The sequence below is a fragment of the Xyrauchen texanus genome, chromosome 16 (genome assembly GCF_025860055.1).
Source record: "Xyrauchen texanus isolate HMW12.3.18 chromosome 16, RBS_HiC_50CHRs, whole genome shotgun sequence".
Classification (NCBI taxonomy): Eukaryota; Metazoa; Chordata; class Actinopteri; order Cypriniformes; family Catostomidae; genus Xyrauchen; species Xyrauchen texanus.
Genome location: NC_068291.1, coordinates 11,444,098 through 11,457,384, shown reverse-complemented (window position 1 = coordinate 11,457,384; position 13,287 = coordinate 11,444,098). Strand labels below are relative to the sequence as shown.

General features: G+C 37.1%; 1 protein-coding gene across 12 annotated transcripts in view; it reads right to left on the bottom strand.

Annotated features, from left to right (window-relative positions):
• Window positions 1-3,047: 3,047 nt before the first annotated feature.
• The window catches only part of LOC127656694 (calpain-1 catalytic subunit-like), a 95,570-nt gene continuing 85,330 nt past the window's right edge, over window positions 3,048-13,287 (bottom strand). For 3 of the 12 annotated variants that reach the window (XM_052145142.1, XM_052145141.1, XM_052145132.1), the window contains exons 3-12: window positions 13,078-13,150; window positions 12,426-12,544; window positions 11,485-11,618; window positions 11,156-11,330; window positions 10,638-10,712; window positions 4,577-4,662; window positions 3,773-3,847; window positions 3,526-3,686; window positions 3,227-3,372; window positions 3,048-3,123 (exon numbers count right to left, since the gene is read on the bottom strand). In XM_052145142.1, coding sequence (XP_052001102.1) covers window positions 3,097-3,123; window positions 3,227-3,372; window positions 3,526-3,686; window positions 3,773-3,847; window positions 4,577-4,662; window positions 10,638-10,712; window positions 11,156-11,330; window positions 11,485-11,618; window positions 12,426-12,544; window positions 13,078-13,150 — 1,071 coding nt within the window. In that variant the 3' untranslated portion in view covers window positions 3,048-3,096. The remainder of the gene's footprint in view (window positions 3,124-3,226; window positions 3,373-3,525; window positions 3,687-3,772; window positions 3,848-4,576; window positions 4,663-10,637; window positions 10,713-11,155; window positions 11,331-11,484; window positions 11,619-12,425; window positions 12,545-13,077; window positions 13,151-13,287) is intronic. The other 9 variants (XM_052145138.1, XM_052145134.1, XM_052145143.1 and 6 more) reach the window with 6 other exon arrangements.

Below are 13,287 nucleotides of genomic sequence, written 5' to 3'. Positions count from 1 at the left end.
GTATGAAGCCCGCAGGGCACAGCATCATGAGCACAGCAGCTTGCATAAACTGCCGCCGGTGTCTTCTCTTCTCTGGCTTCTCCAAGATATTCTGCCCTGTCATTATACAAAAACTGTAAAACTGTGATTTTCTGCTAAATACAATCAGGTATGAGGGAACCATCTGAACATGTTTAACCACTGATCAAATTTCACATGTTCTTAAGGTTGGCAATGTTTTAACTGTGTCAAATATTAACACAATGTAGTCTGACATATATGTGGGATATCTCGTTTACTTGCTACTATATGTCTTAAACTTAGAAATAAAAAATAGAAATACCTTAGAAAAATACAATGGCAATAGTATCACAAATTAATGCAGACTCGGGGCAAAAATGCCAAAGAAATTGACAAAAATATCCCTGAAATTCGAAATACGGGGGCAAAAAGTGCCCACACAAAGAGTTACAGGATACAGTTACAATTACATTACATCTTCTTTTGAATTTTCACAGAATATAACCTTTTTTCTTGCCATCCGGTTCCTCGCACCATTGTGCGCACAGCCGGGCTCTTCGTTTCTATCAATCCGCATCAGTTCACCCCTCGTTCACAATAAACTGTCCTAGTGGGTAACACTCGCTCACAGTGCTGTACTGTACTTACCTGCCCTGTGCTGCTGTTAATCTGTCTGAAAAGCCTCACCTGCTACAGGCTAAAAGTGGGCAAGGGAGGGATGTTATATAAAGAAGGTGTAATCACAAAATGTAATACAACCAAAAACTACAATTTACTTAATAATTATATTATCTCAATATGTTAATTAACCATAAATGGGGGGGGTGTCTCAGTTGCCTCAGTGTCTGAGACCGTCAATCCGTGCATCTTATCACATGACTTGTTGAGTGCGTGTGGAGGCTTCGTGCTATTCTCCGCAGTATCCATGCACAAATCACCCCACACCCCACAGAGAGCGAGAACCACATTATGCTGACCACGAGGAGGTTACCACATGTGACTCTACCCTCCCTAGCAACCGGGCCAATTTGGTTGCTTAGGAGACCTGGCTGGAGTCACTCAGCACACCCTGGATTCGAACTTGCGACTGCAGGGGTGGTATTAATGTTGTATTATTAAAATTTTCTGTTTGTCCAAGAATCCTCTTGCAGCAATGCAGGTCTTTGGCATTTAGAATCTGCTAGTTTAGAACCTGTGATGAGTCTGATTCTCAAACTAGAAACTGTGATTTACTTGTCTTTTTGTTGTGCATCTGGGCCGTCCACTTCACTGTCTATTCTGGTTAGAGAGAATTTCTTTCCAAACAGTAATGCATGGATGGACTAGTCTTTATCTCTCTAAAACAATAGACTTTAGAAGAAAATAGAAATTCAGGAGAAACGTGTTTCTTTTTGCCTATTTTTAAAACCAAAATTTGACTTGTAAGTGTAAAGCAACTCATAAGAACTCAATACCTTAGTAAATGGGAAAATCCCTACTATATTGTGATTTCCGCATGGAAGCGCAAAATGGAATAAATACCACTTAAAACAATTATTTCAAACTGTAATAATAATTTGCAATGAATGATTTTGACAGTATTTTTTATCAATTTAATGCATCCTTGGTGAAAGGAAGCATCAATTTCTTTCAAGAACATAAATGTCTTTGCTTACTAAAAATGGAAGTGTATATATTATACAGTATATAATATAATTTTCATAAAGTACCTTGTAACGTAACTGAGTAGTTTTTCAGCAAACTACTTATTTATTCTTACTTAAGTCCTAATATTTCTCAGTACTGCTAATTGTACTAATTGTAATTTAATTATTTCTTCAGTAACAGTACTTTTACTTAAGTAAAAAAATCAGTACTCTTTCCACCACTGGCTATTTGATATGTCATATAGAGTTTCACAGCATGTTCTTCATGGTTGTGTCATTGCCTCTTTTATGACAATTCAATCAAAAACTATCTTTGCTCATAATACCTGTTGAATATTTATTTTTACAGTTTTTGAAGCAACCTACTTTTACCAAGTCATTAGTGTGTGATCCATAAACTATAACCTTTGCTGCTCAAGTTTGTCCTATTGTGAGTGTAGTGCACTGTAGTTGATAACAATAAGAAAGCATCAGGTAAAATATCAAAAATATCAATATCTATAAAGTCAATGTTCAAGACCCATATTTTGCTCCAAAATCAAAAAGAATACAATAAGAAATCACATCTAGGCCTGCTTGTAGGACCATTAAGTAAGCACCATTATCATTACCATAAAATAAAAAAGTGTCTCATTCTCATATCATAAGTATTTATACATCATGGTAGTATTTTTTGTACTGCATTTTATTTATAATGATTTATAATAAAACAGATAGTAAAAAATAGTATTGTATTGAGAATCATCATTGAATATAAAAAAGGTAAAATGTCCTGAATTAATTGTCCTGAAAATAATGTTGCAATGCAAACATTTGAATGGTACCTAATGAAGGGTTACTCTTTTTTATGCAAAATCATATTTTGCAGTGAAATATGACAGAATACCTTCTTGACAATCATTATGAAATTCACCCCCAATATGAGAAAACTTTATCAGGATTAACAAAGTGTGAATACAAGCATGAAAAATGAATACAGCACATGCAAACTGTGTATGTAGTGTTGTAACAATTCAATTAGACTTTTCTTATATTATAGTTTTTTATTGCAGTAGTGTCTTAAACTGGCCTTTGATAATGACCTACTTATGTCATCACTTTTTTCTCTCTGGATTTACTCTTTGTGAAGATGGACAACATGAATTTTCCACATTCATTAGGCTTGTAAGTGGATGGTATAATGAGATACTCTCCTGGTTCAAGCTTGAAGAATTTCATCACATTCCTTGCATTGGTAAAATTATCAGTTTCTGCCACAGGACGTTTGCTTTTGAAGAACCTGGCTGAGGACTTCCCTGCTTCAACTTTTGTCTAAATGGAAATAAAATAAAAACCTGTATTTAAGAAACCAAACTGTTATATTAAAAAATTTGTAATTAAATTATTTACAAACCAAAAAGTCTAACACTCATCAGAATAACCCAACTTATAAGTTGCACAATATGACATTTTATATTTTACTTGCCTCTGGAGGTATCTGTAAAAGTAGAAAATAAAGAAATAATAAAAACACCATACGTAAGTAAAAAACAGAATAACACAGATCCATTTTACCACACTACAGTTTTGTTGATACTGACCGCATAAACAGAGAAGCCAATGGCATAGTTAGAATTAAGACTTCTGTGTCTATCCTCGTGTTTCTGCATCAAGGACACAAGTATATTTTCAGTAGCAGAGTCCTCACTGATCCTCACCCGAAACTGAGGGTTGGTCCAGAAAGTGTCTAAAACACATCCAATACATTAGATCTCTGTGTTACACAGGCCTAAATCATATGCATATCTTAAACTACTATTTCTGCTAGTATGCAATAATTGGTGTAAACATCAGACAACCAAAACTCTACTTTTGATTTCATGGGGATTTCATTAGCTACCTCTATTATTTATGCAGCCACCAGCTGTGGTCCCAGCATCCCAGCTGCCATTGAAGCATGTAGATGTCCAAATGCATTCAGAAGAACCATCCAGAAAATCAGGGCGGAGGCAACAAATATCAAGGTCTTCAAAGCTTTTGGTGAAATCCTCCATTGACATCCTACAGTCAAATATGTGTCACTGGTAATATATGATTTAAGTTTAAAATGGCAAGAGGTCATTTCTGAAACCACAGTTAATGCCTACCAGAACTCCCCGTCATTGGCCAAAGAACGACACATGGATTGATCCTTTTGACTCACTTTGCTCCACAATGGTGATCTAAAAGTAAAATGACACAAACAGATATTACAAAGGACAGGATTACTTTAGCTCAGCAAATAGCAAGAGTATCAAAGAATACTCTTGATGTAGTAATTGTAAACCATTTACTGTTACAAATAAAAAAATGACAATATTTCAATGTTGTGATTAGTCAGACTATAGCAGTTGTTCTCAACTCGTTGGTCCCAAGTCAAAAATGGGTTGCAGGTCTGTTCTGATAAGGTTGTGGATAGCAAGGGATATATGCAAATACTCAAACAAACATGGGCTCAACCATTGGTAATAGGTTTGGGTGGGACTATCTTATTGCTTAACGGGAGGTGAAAATTGGTTTGAAAACAACCATTATTTTTGCTGTTCCATTTGGTGATGCTTGTGTCAGAGAAATAACACAGTTCAGTTAATTATTGTGCACATCTCATATTCAGCAGCCTAATAAAATATCTATGATTGTACTGTTAGCCTGGACAATCACACTTCTGCTGTTTATGCATTTACTAAAATGTCCAATTTTCCTACTCTGTCATCCTAATTATTCATGCATATTCGTGGGACTTTGCATTTCATGGTAGTATTAAAAATGTCCAGTTTTTAATTTCAAGCAGTTTTGTTGGTTTTTATGATAAGAAAATTTGGTACTGTGTTGGGACGCCAAAAACTGGGTCCTGAAGCAAAACTAGTTGAGGATAACTGGCCTAAAGTTTCATATCTGACAGTAGCTCTTACTTGTCACTCCAGTCACCAATCCACTCGCCCTTTCCCCATGGGTTTAACACTCTCACCAGCTTTACTGGTTTTCCTTGGTATGTTACCTGTAAAATACACCATGACATTACAATTACAGTGCAAAATACTTACAACCAAACTAAACTTAGTTTGTCCACGATTCTGATAGCACCATGGACAGTGTGCGTGACATAAATTTAGTCATCATCACAGTCTGCGTGGACAGTCTGCATACTGCCCTGACTTTCCCAAGTTTATCTGTCTACATCCTGCTAGATGACAAGAACACCCACTACATGACACACCAACTCCAAGTAATGCCCTCATTGGGTCATAAAGCAATTCTATTGGCTAAAATATATATATTTTTAATCTATGCAATCGCTGTATTTGTCATTTTGTCTTACTGTGTAAATTTGACACAAAATAACTTTTAAAGCATATTATTTAAAACAAATATATAAATGTTTATTATATATATACACACACACATACACTGGCAGCCAAAAGTTTAGAATAATGTACAGATTTAGCTGTTTCGGTAGGAATTTGGTACTTTAATTCACCAAAGTGGCATTCAGCTGATCACAAAGCATAGTCAGGACATTACTGATGTGAAAAACAGCACCATCACTATTTGAAAAAGTCATTTTTTATCAAATCTAGACAGGCCCCATTTCCAGCAGCCATCACTCCAACACCTTATCCTTGAGTAATCATGCTATTTGAATTCTACCCTCTTAACACCAGTTCCATGTACAGCAGTAAAGAGAAGACTCAGGGGTGCCGGCCTTATAGAAATAGTCAAACGTTCTCTGTCAACTCAGAGTTTGATCCTGAGTTCATGCTTAACTCTGAAAAGCCTGCACACGAATGAGTGAAGTTTTCCCCAGACAGCCAAAGTGTGAAGCTTCAAGGCACGATTTATTATTATGAAAGTATGAAGAATTTCTGTTTGTGTTCTATAACCCAAAATTAAACCTGCTCTGGTGCAGGTTAGCCATGTAGCATAAGTTGATATCAGTGGGGATTTCTTTAAGACTGCAAGGGAAGCTCAGCTTCCCCTATAATGTCAAAAAAATAATGGTCAAATATGTACTATTGTGTAAACAATTTATTGACTAAAAATGCGTTAGAACACGTTCATCTCGAAGACGAGTTCGTTCAGAATCAGCTACATTACATATAGCAGGTCGGCTGACTCGATTTACTTCTCATACATTCCCGTAGCGTCAGTGCATTTCCCTGTTGAAGCCGAGCGTCCATTGACTTCAATGGGGCTGCTATGAACAGTTTTTTTCAGTGCTCCGAAAATAGACGGTCATTGGATAAATGCTGCGATTATGTCCGCCCACGGACGCTCAGCGTCTCTGGGGGTGAATGAGGAGTGGGCTGGCCCGGACTCCGGGCTTCCGCGTGATGATTGGAGGATCTGTCGAAAGGCCGCATCTCCTTTTGATTGACAGCGAATCTGTACTATAAGAAGTCACTGAAGCTATTTCGCGCTCAGTCCCATCGCGGATTTCTCAAGTGTAGTCGAAAGACAAACTGCTGCAACCTATTTCTTTATATTTGTTTGGCGAAATTGCTAGTCAATTTGCATAATACATTTCACACAATTATACACCACATTCCTTGTTTCAGTTTTACCAAGTTTAATATATTTTGTTTTAGAGCGTTCGTTCGTTCGTTCGTTCGTTCATTAATAGGGCAGAATTTACTTTTAAATAAGTTTATAATGTAGGCCGAAAATGAGCTTCCCCTCTTTGAAAGACCAGCAGCCGCCACTGGTTGATATGGTGTTGAACACCTGTAAAAAATGACCCACCTTTTTGAGACTGAATTTCTTTTTCTCAAACTAAACTTTGTACCATGCTCTCTGTTTCTTTGTGTTTCCCTGTGGGTTTGGTTTATGCACTGTTTTCTAATGTTGATTAGATTGAGGTCCAGTGCTTTCTTTTTTTTTGCTTATTTGTTTGTTAATTTTAAAAAGTTTTTTTTAATGCTTTCTCAGTTTTTGCCCTCTTATAGGAGTTTTTAGTTTACTGCCCTGTTTGCAACAGTCTGGGTATGTAATGCAGTAGGCAATGCACATGCATCTCTCTCACATGTGTGCAGTATATATTCTAAGACAGACATGTTGGCTAAATAGCATAATACCATACTGCCCTTACATACATTTTGCAGTATATACAGTGCATCCGGAAAGTATTCACAGTGCTTCACTTTTTGTTACGTATGGATTAAATTCATTATTTTCCTAAAAATTCTACTAACAATACCCCATAATGACAACGTGAAAGAAGTTTGTTTGAAATTTGTTAATAATAAAAAACAAAAATCATATGTATTCACAGCCTTTGCCATGACACTCAAAATTGATCTCAGGTGCATCCTGTTTCCACTGATCATCCTTGAGGTGTTTCTACAACTTGATTGGAGTCCACCTGTGGTAAATTCAGTTGATTGGACATGATTTGGAAAGGCACACACCTGTGTATATATAAGGTTCCATAGTTAACAGTGCATGTCAGAGCAAAAACCAAGCCATGAAGTCCAAGGAATGGTCTGTAGACCTCCGAGACAGGATTGTATCTAGGCACAAATCTGGGGGAATGGTACAGAAAAATTTCTGCAGCATTGAAGGTCCCAATGAGCTCAGTGGCGTCCATCATCCATAAATTAAGTTAGTTTGGAACCACCAGGACTCTTCCTAGAGCTTGCCGCCCGGCCAAACTGAGCGATCGGGGGAGAAGGGCCTTAGTCAGGGAGGTGACCAAGAACCCGATGGTCACTCTGACAGAGCTCCAGCATTTCTCTTGGAGAGAGGAGAACCTTCCAGAAGAACAACCATCTCAGCAGCACTCCACCAATCAAGCCTGGATGGTAGAGCGGCCAGACGGAAGCCACTCCTCAGTAAAAGTCACATGACAGCCAGCCTGGAGTTTGCCAAAAGGCACCTGAAGGACTCTCCGACCATGAGAAACAAAATTCTCTGGTTTGATGAAACACAGATTGAACTCTTTAGCCTGAATGGCAAGCGTCATGTCTGGAGGAAACCAGGCACCGCTCATCACCTGGCCAATACCATCCCTACAGTGAAGCATTGTGGTGGCAGTATCATTCTGTGGGGATGTTTTTCAGTGGCAGGAACTGGGAGACTAGTCAGGATCGAGGGAAAGATGAATGCAGCAATGTACAGAGACCCTTGATGAAAACCTGCTCCAGAGCTCTGGACCTCAGACTGGGGCTGAAGGTTCATCTTCCAACAGGACCACAACCCTAAGGACACAGCCAAGATAGCAAAGGTGTGGCTAAGGGACAACTCTGTGAATGTCCTTGAGTGGCCCAACCAGAGCCCAGACTTGAACCTGATTGAACATCTCTGGAGAGATCTGAAAATGGCTGTGCACCGATACTCCCCATCCAACCTGATGGCGCTTGAGAGGTCCTGCAAAGAAGAGTGGGAGAAACTGCCCAAAAATAGGTGTGCCAAGCTTGTAGCATCATACACAAAAAGACTTGAGGCTGTAATTGGTGCCAAAGCTGCTTCAACAAAGTATTGAACAAAGGCTGTGAATACTTATGTACATGTGATTTTTTCATTTTTTTATCTACACACACAAGTCTGGTGGAGTTCGAATTGCTTCTTTAATTGTGGTACTCCAGCAAGTAGGCTGGCAGTGGCAAGGCTATTTTATTCACTTTAAGCATCGGGCGAAGTGATTATTTTCTCTTAAATACAGATGATGCTGAGTCATTAATAAATTAGTCATGATAAAAATAATGATTACCGATGTATTTTTTCATGAGCCTGCAACGTCAGCGATTATAACGTTACCTAGCTTGTTTGGTAGCTTGTTTGTGAATTGATATTAGCCTAATATTGTAGATCTACCATTGTTTTGGTTATTGCTCAATATGATGTTACGTGGCAGATCAGTGGGATGGCTGCAGTTTAATATCTAATTAAGAGACCCCTCTGTCCCTACGAAACCTAAAATATTATGGAGGACGCGAGATAATTTTGTAATTATAATATGACTGCGTGGTGAAATAAGTCTTCTGTGTACACACATCATATAGACGTACAATGGCTCTATTATTTGTGTCCCTTTCAAAAATTGCCATGTCACGCACGTAGCCAGTTGTGTTCTGCTATTTCTGCTCAGCTTGAATACAATGAACAGACAGCTGCGCCCTGAACATTAGTCAGTGACAATGCTGTAATGTAAATGTCAAAATATTGGAAATGTGTTTAAAAATCATACCACCATTATTGAAAAAAATTATATAGGGATACATATTGATATTGAATTATTGTCCAGCCCTAATCCAGAGTTTTATTACTTTTTCCCCAAGATCTTATATTGATGTCGGGAGACGAACCACTCCATAAAGTCTTCTCCAGCACATCCTAAAGACTTTAAATTGGGTTAAGGTCAGGACTCTGTGGTAGCCAATTCATGTGTGAAAATAATTCCTCATGCTCCCTGAACCACTATTTCACAATTTGAGCCCAATGAATCTTGGCATTTCACCTGGAATATGCCCGTGCCGTCAGGGAAGAAAAAATGCATTGATGGGATAACCTGGTCATTCAGTACATTCAGGTTGTCAGTTGACTTCATTTTATTGCCGCCTAAACTTGCTGTGCCTAGACCTGACCAACTGAAGCAACCCCAGATCATAATACTGCCTCCAGAGGCTTGTACAGTCGGCACTATTCATGATGGGTGTATCGCTTAAATGTTTCCGATATGCATCTTTAACAAGTGATTTTCTTTTGTCCACAGAGCAGTTTAGTTCCAGTCCTCTAAGCTCTCGACGCATTGTGGATATGCTCTTACTTTCACTATTAAACATAGCCTTGAGTTCTACTGTTGATTTTTTATGAAGTGACTTCACCAAGTGTTTTAGTGATCTCTGATCAAGATCGTTCAAGATTTTGATGGTTCACCACAGTACTTCCAGGTTTTAATAATGTGTTGGACAGTTCTTAACCCAATTCCAGTGATTTCAGCAATCACATTAGTTGTTACATTGCTTGATGCAGGCCAATAATTTGCCCCTTCTTAAACACAGTAACATCTTTTCCATGAACACAGGATACGTCTTCCGACATAAGAAGCTACACACGGCATCAGTTAGGGTTAAAATAATTTTTGTCAGCTGAAACATGAATCCCTGCAATAATGATACAATCATTGGCTCTTGAGTATCTGCTTATTTAAATCCAAACGGCAACTTTTTTCTTTCTTTTTTCTTTTTGGCCAGGCAGTGAGATCTTAAAGGGAGATCTTCTTACATTATGAGTCTGTCAATATGGTTGGGTTGTAATTTATTATAATATATTTCAATATTATCAGTTTAACTACAACATCAACATTCAACATCAAGCGCTTTGAAAATATTTACAGGAGGTAACAAGTACAGACAGAAAAGAGCCCTGAGGGTCTCTAACTGCTTGAGACAGCTAAATCATGTTAAAGCAAGTACAGGGGGTCAAAAAAGTTTAAAACAAAATGGTGTTTGAATGATCATATGAATAATGTGATGTAACATGATTAACAAAGTCAGAAAAGGTTTTCTATAACTGATAGAATGGCATGGAAGTTTCAGTAATTTTCCCAATATAATTTCATCTTGGGTGTTTGAAAAACTCTATTGACTGATTTAGATCAGATAATTTTCAGTTGTTTTCATTGAGATGTCCTTTTTAGTTAATCAGCTGGCATATCTCAGATGGGGACAGAAACTTTCAAAGGAACCCAGTTTAGTTTTCTTGCAGTTACATCAATGAACAGAACAAACTTTACTTTTTAACTGTTATTAAAAAAATACAATCTAATTTTTTATTATGTGAGATGATCTGATACCCTTTAAACACTCAAATGAGTGTTAGATTAAATGGCTTGATGCAGAGCCTAATGAAATATTAACTTGAAGGAGGTGGGCCTATAAGAAAGATTGGACGGCTTTAAAGAACTGGGTTATTTTCCAGATATGAAATGTAATCTGATGCCACTGTGAGCTGAGATTTGATTTTGTGCAGACTCACCTTGAAAACCCCTGTCACTGTATACGCATGGCCCTGAATAATGCCATTAGGTAATTCAGTGTTTTCAGATGTTTCCTGATATGGAATAAAAACAGACATTAAGTCAGTATATCTACCAGATAAAATATCTATCTGCACATACATACATACTCATTCACAAACTAATAACAACACAAGCTTAATTAACACAATGAATTATTATATTATATTGTATTTACTAAATATAAGTGTATCAAAATACTAACATTACATGAAAGCACTTAAAAGTACCAAAATCTATGCCCCTGAGTTGATATAAGCAAAACATAATATCTTATTTCTTTCTATTGATTTAAGGGTGAAATATCACACTTAAATATATGTTCTTCACAGGTTTTGTGCGATTCACCCATTGAGTTCATAATAATTTGAACTCTAATGTAAAACCCATTTGAAATGATTATATAATAGTTTTATTCTGGCATGATGTCAATATATTTTACTGTAATAAAAATTTGCAGGATGAAGACACTGCTTACCCCTTGAGGAGTGCCGCAGCCCATCAGGGCCTTTGTATTGACTGCACGGTCCATCAGGTTCCATAAATCAGCGGGAGCTGTTTTCAGTTCATAGTATACGTGCACCCCACCAGTGAAGTCCATTAGGGCCTCAGATACATAACCAGCGTTCATGTCAGCGTAGGAGCCGCACACCCTGTAATTGCTGTTAATTTAGCTATATGGCCAACAGTGTGTGAACACCCTATTCTAATGAACAGGTTTGGCTATTCCAGTAATTACAGTGCAAAGAAAGAAAGATGAAATAAGAATATGATCATTTTAACAGAATGTAGGCTACTGTTACCTACTTTGCATAAGCTTTTTCCAGCAAGGCAGGCCAAAACTCATTTGATGTTTTTGAATGCACAAAAATGAGCTTGCGTTTGATTGTTGGCAGTTTGTCATCAATGACAACATCAAACCATTTCCCAAACCGCCAGAACTGTAAGATTTAAGCAGAGCAGTATAAAAAAATTGAAAAATAAATAAATAACAACAAGCAAGTTGAGAGAAACATGCCTTGCTTGGGCTTAAAGGAATAGTTTACCCCAAAATTTAAATTCTCTCATTTACTCACCCTTATGCTATCTCGGATGTGTACGACTTTCTTTAATCAGTAGAACACAAATGAAGATTTTGAAGAATATATCAGTTCTTTTAAACCAGACAATACAAGTGAATGGGTGCCAAAATATTTAAGCTCCAAAAGTCACTTAAGTCAGCATAAAAGTAAAAGTCAATTTTTATTTATTTTAAAATTCTCCTCCCTGCTCAGACAGTCTCCACTTTAACGTTCACATTCTTCTTCTTTTGTTTTTGGTGAATAACATTCTTCATGCATACACTCCCTACTGGGCAGGGAGAAGAATTTCTTGCAAATATGCACTTAAACATTGATTTGTTTCCCACCCACACCTATCATATCACTTCAGTAGATACCGATTTAACCTCTGGAGTCATATGAATTACTTTTATGCTGCCTTAATGTGCTTTTTGGAGTGTCAACATTTTGGCACCCATTAACTTGCATTGTGAGGACCTACAGAGCTGAAATATTCTTATAAAATCTTAATTTGTGTTCTGAAGAAGAAAGAAAGTCATACACTTCTGGGATGTATGAGGGTGAGTAAATGAATGAAATTAGATTTTTGGGTGAACTATTCCTTTTTAAGGACTGATAATATGATTTTTAAATAAAAATACAGAATATTCAAGGGGCAATTATGATGACAAGGACCAAATAACTCACTTTGAAGTGAAATATCCCAGCATAATCTTTACCGAATGACTGGTCTGTTGGCATGACCTGGTCCACGATGTCCCTCTGAAAGGTTAAAGCCCCAACAGAAGCAAGAAACCAGCAGTTTCCTAAGCAAAACAAAAATTATTAGAATGTGTCTTTCAAAGAATTTCAACACTACAGAAATAACCCAGACATTATTTTGAGAAAGCAGTTGTGTCAGAGTGATTTATATTACAGAGTGGTTCCAAAATAATTTGCACACTTTCAGACATTTAAAACACACTTAAAATATATGGATTGCAATGCATAAGGTAACAAAATATCAAACCATGTGGCATCTGCAAAGAAATTCTGCTAGATCTTTTCTCACTAACTTCACCTTTCTTAACCATTTTTACTTTTAACCAACAACTGGCCTGAAGTTAATTTTCGGTTTCCTAACAGAGGTACCACAGGTGTAGATCATCATGGCCTTCATTTTTAACAGATTACATAAATCCATTGTTTTATAGTCTGAAACCTAACAAACTGTGAAATGTTTTGCTTGTGATATATCTCTTAAAAATAATGCAAAGGCATTCATATTAAAATCTTCTTGGTAGACATCACTAAAAAGCCCAGGCTGTATATACTGTAACTAATACATTAATAAAAATACCTAAATAGGATCCTTGGGAATAGTCAAACCTGGACACATCATCTACAATGAGTTGAGGGTCTTCCACTATTTCCTAAGACGTGGGAATAAACACAGTACATTTCAAAATTTGGCCTCTGCATTTAAAAAAGTACGGCATCTAGACCTCTGTTATGTATTGTGTCTGATTGATACCAACAATGCTGAGAAATGTCATAGGTGGACATGTTA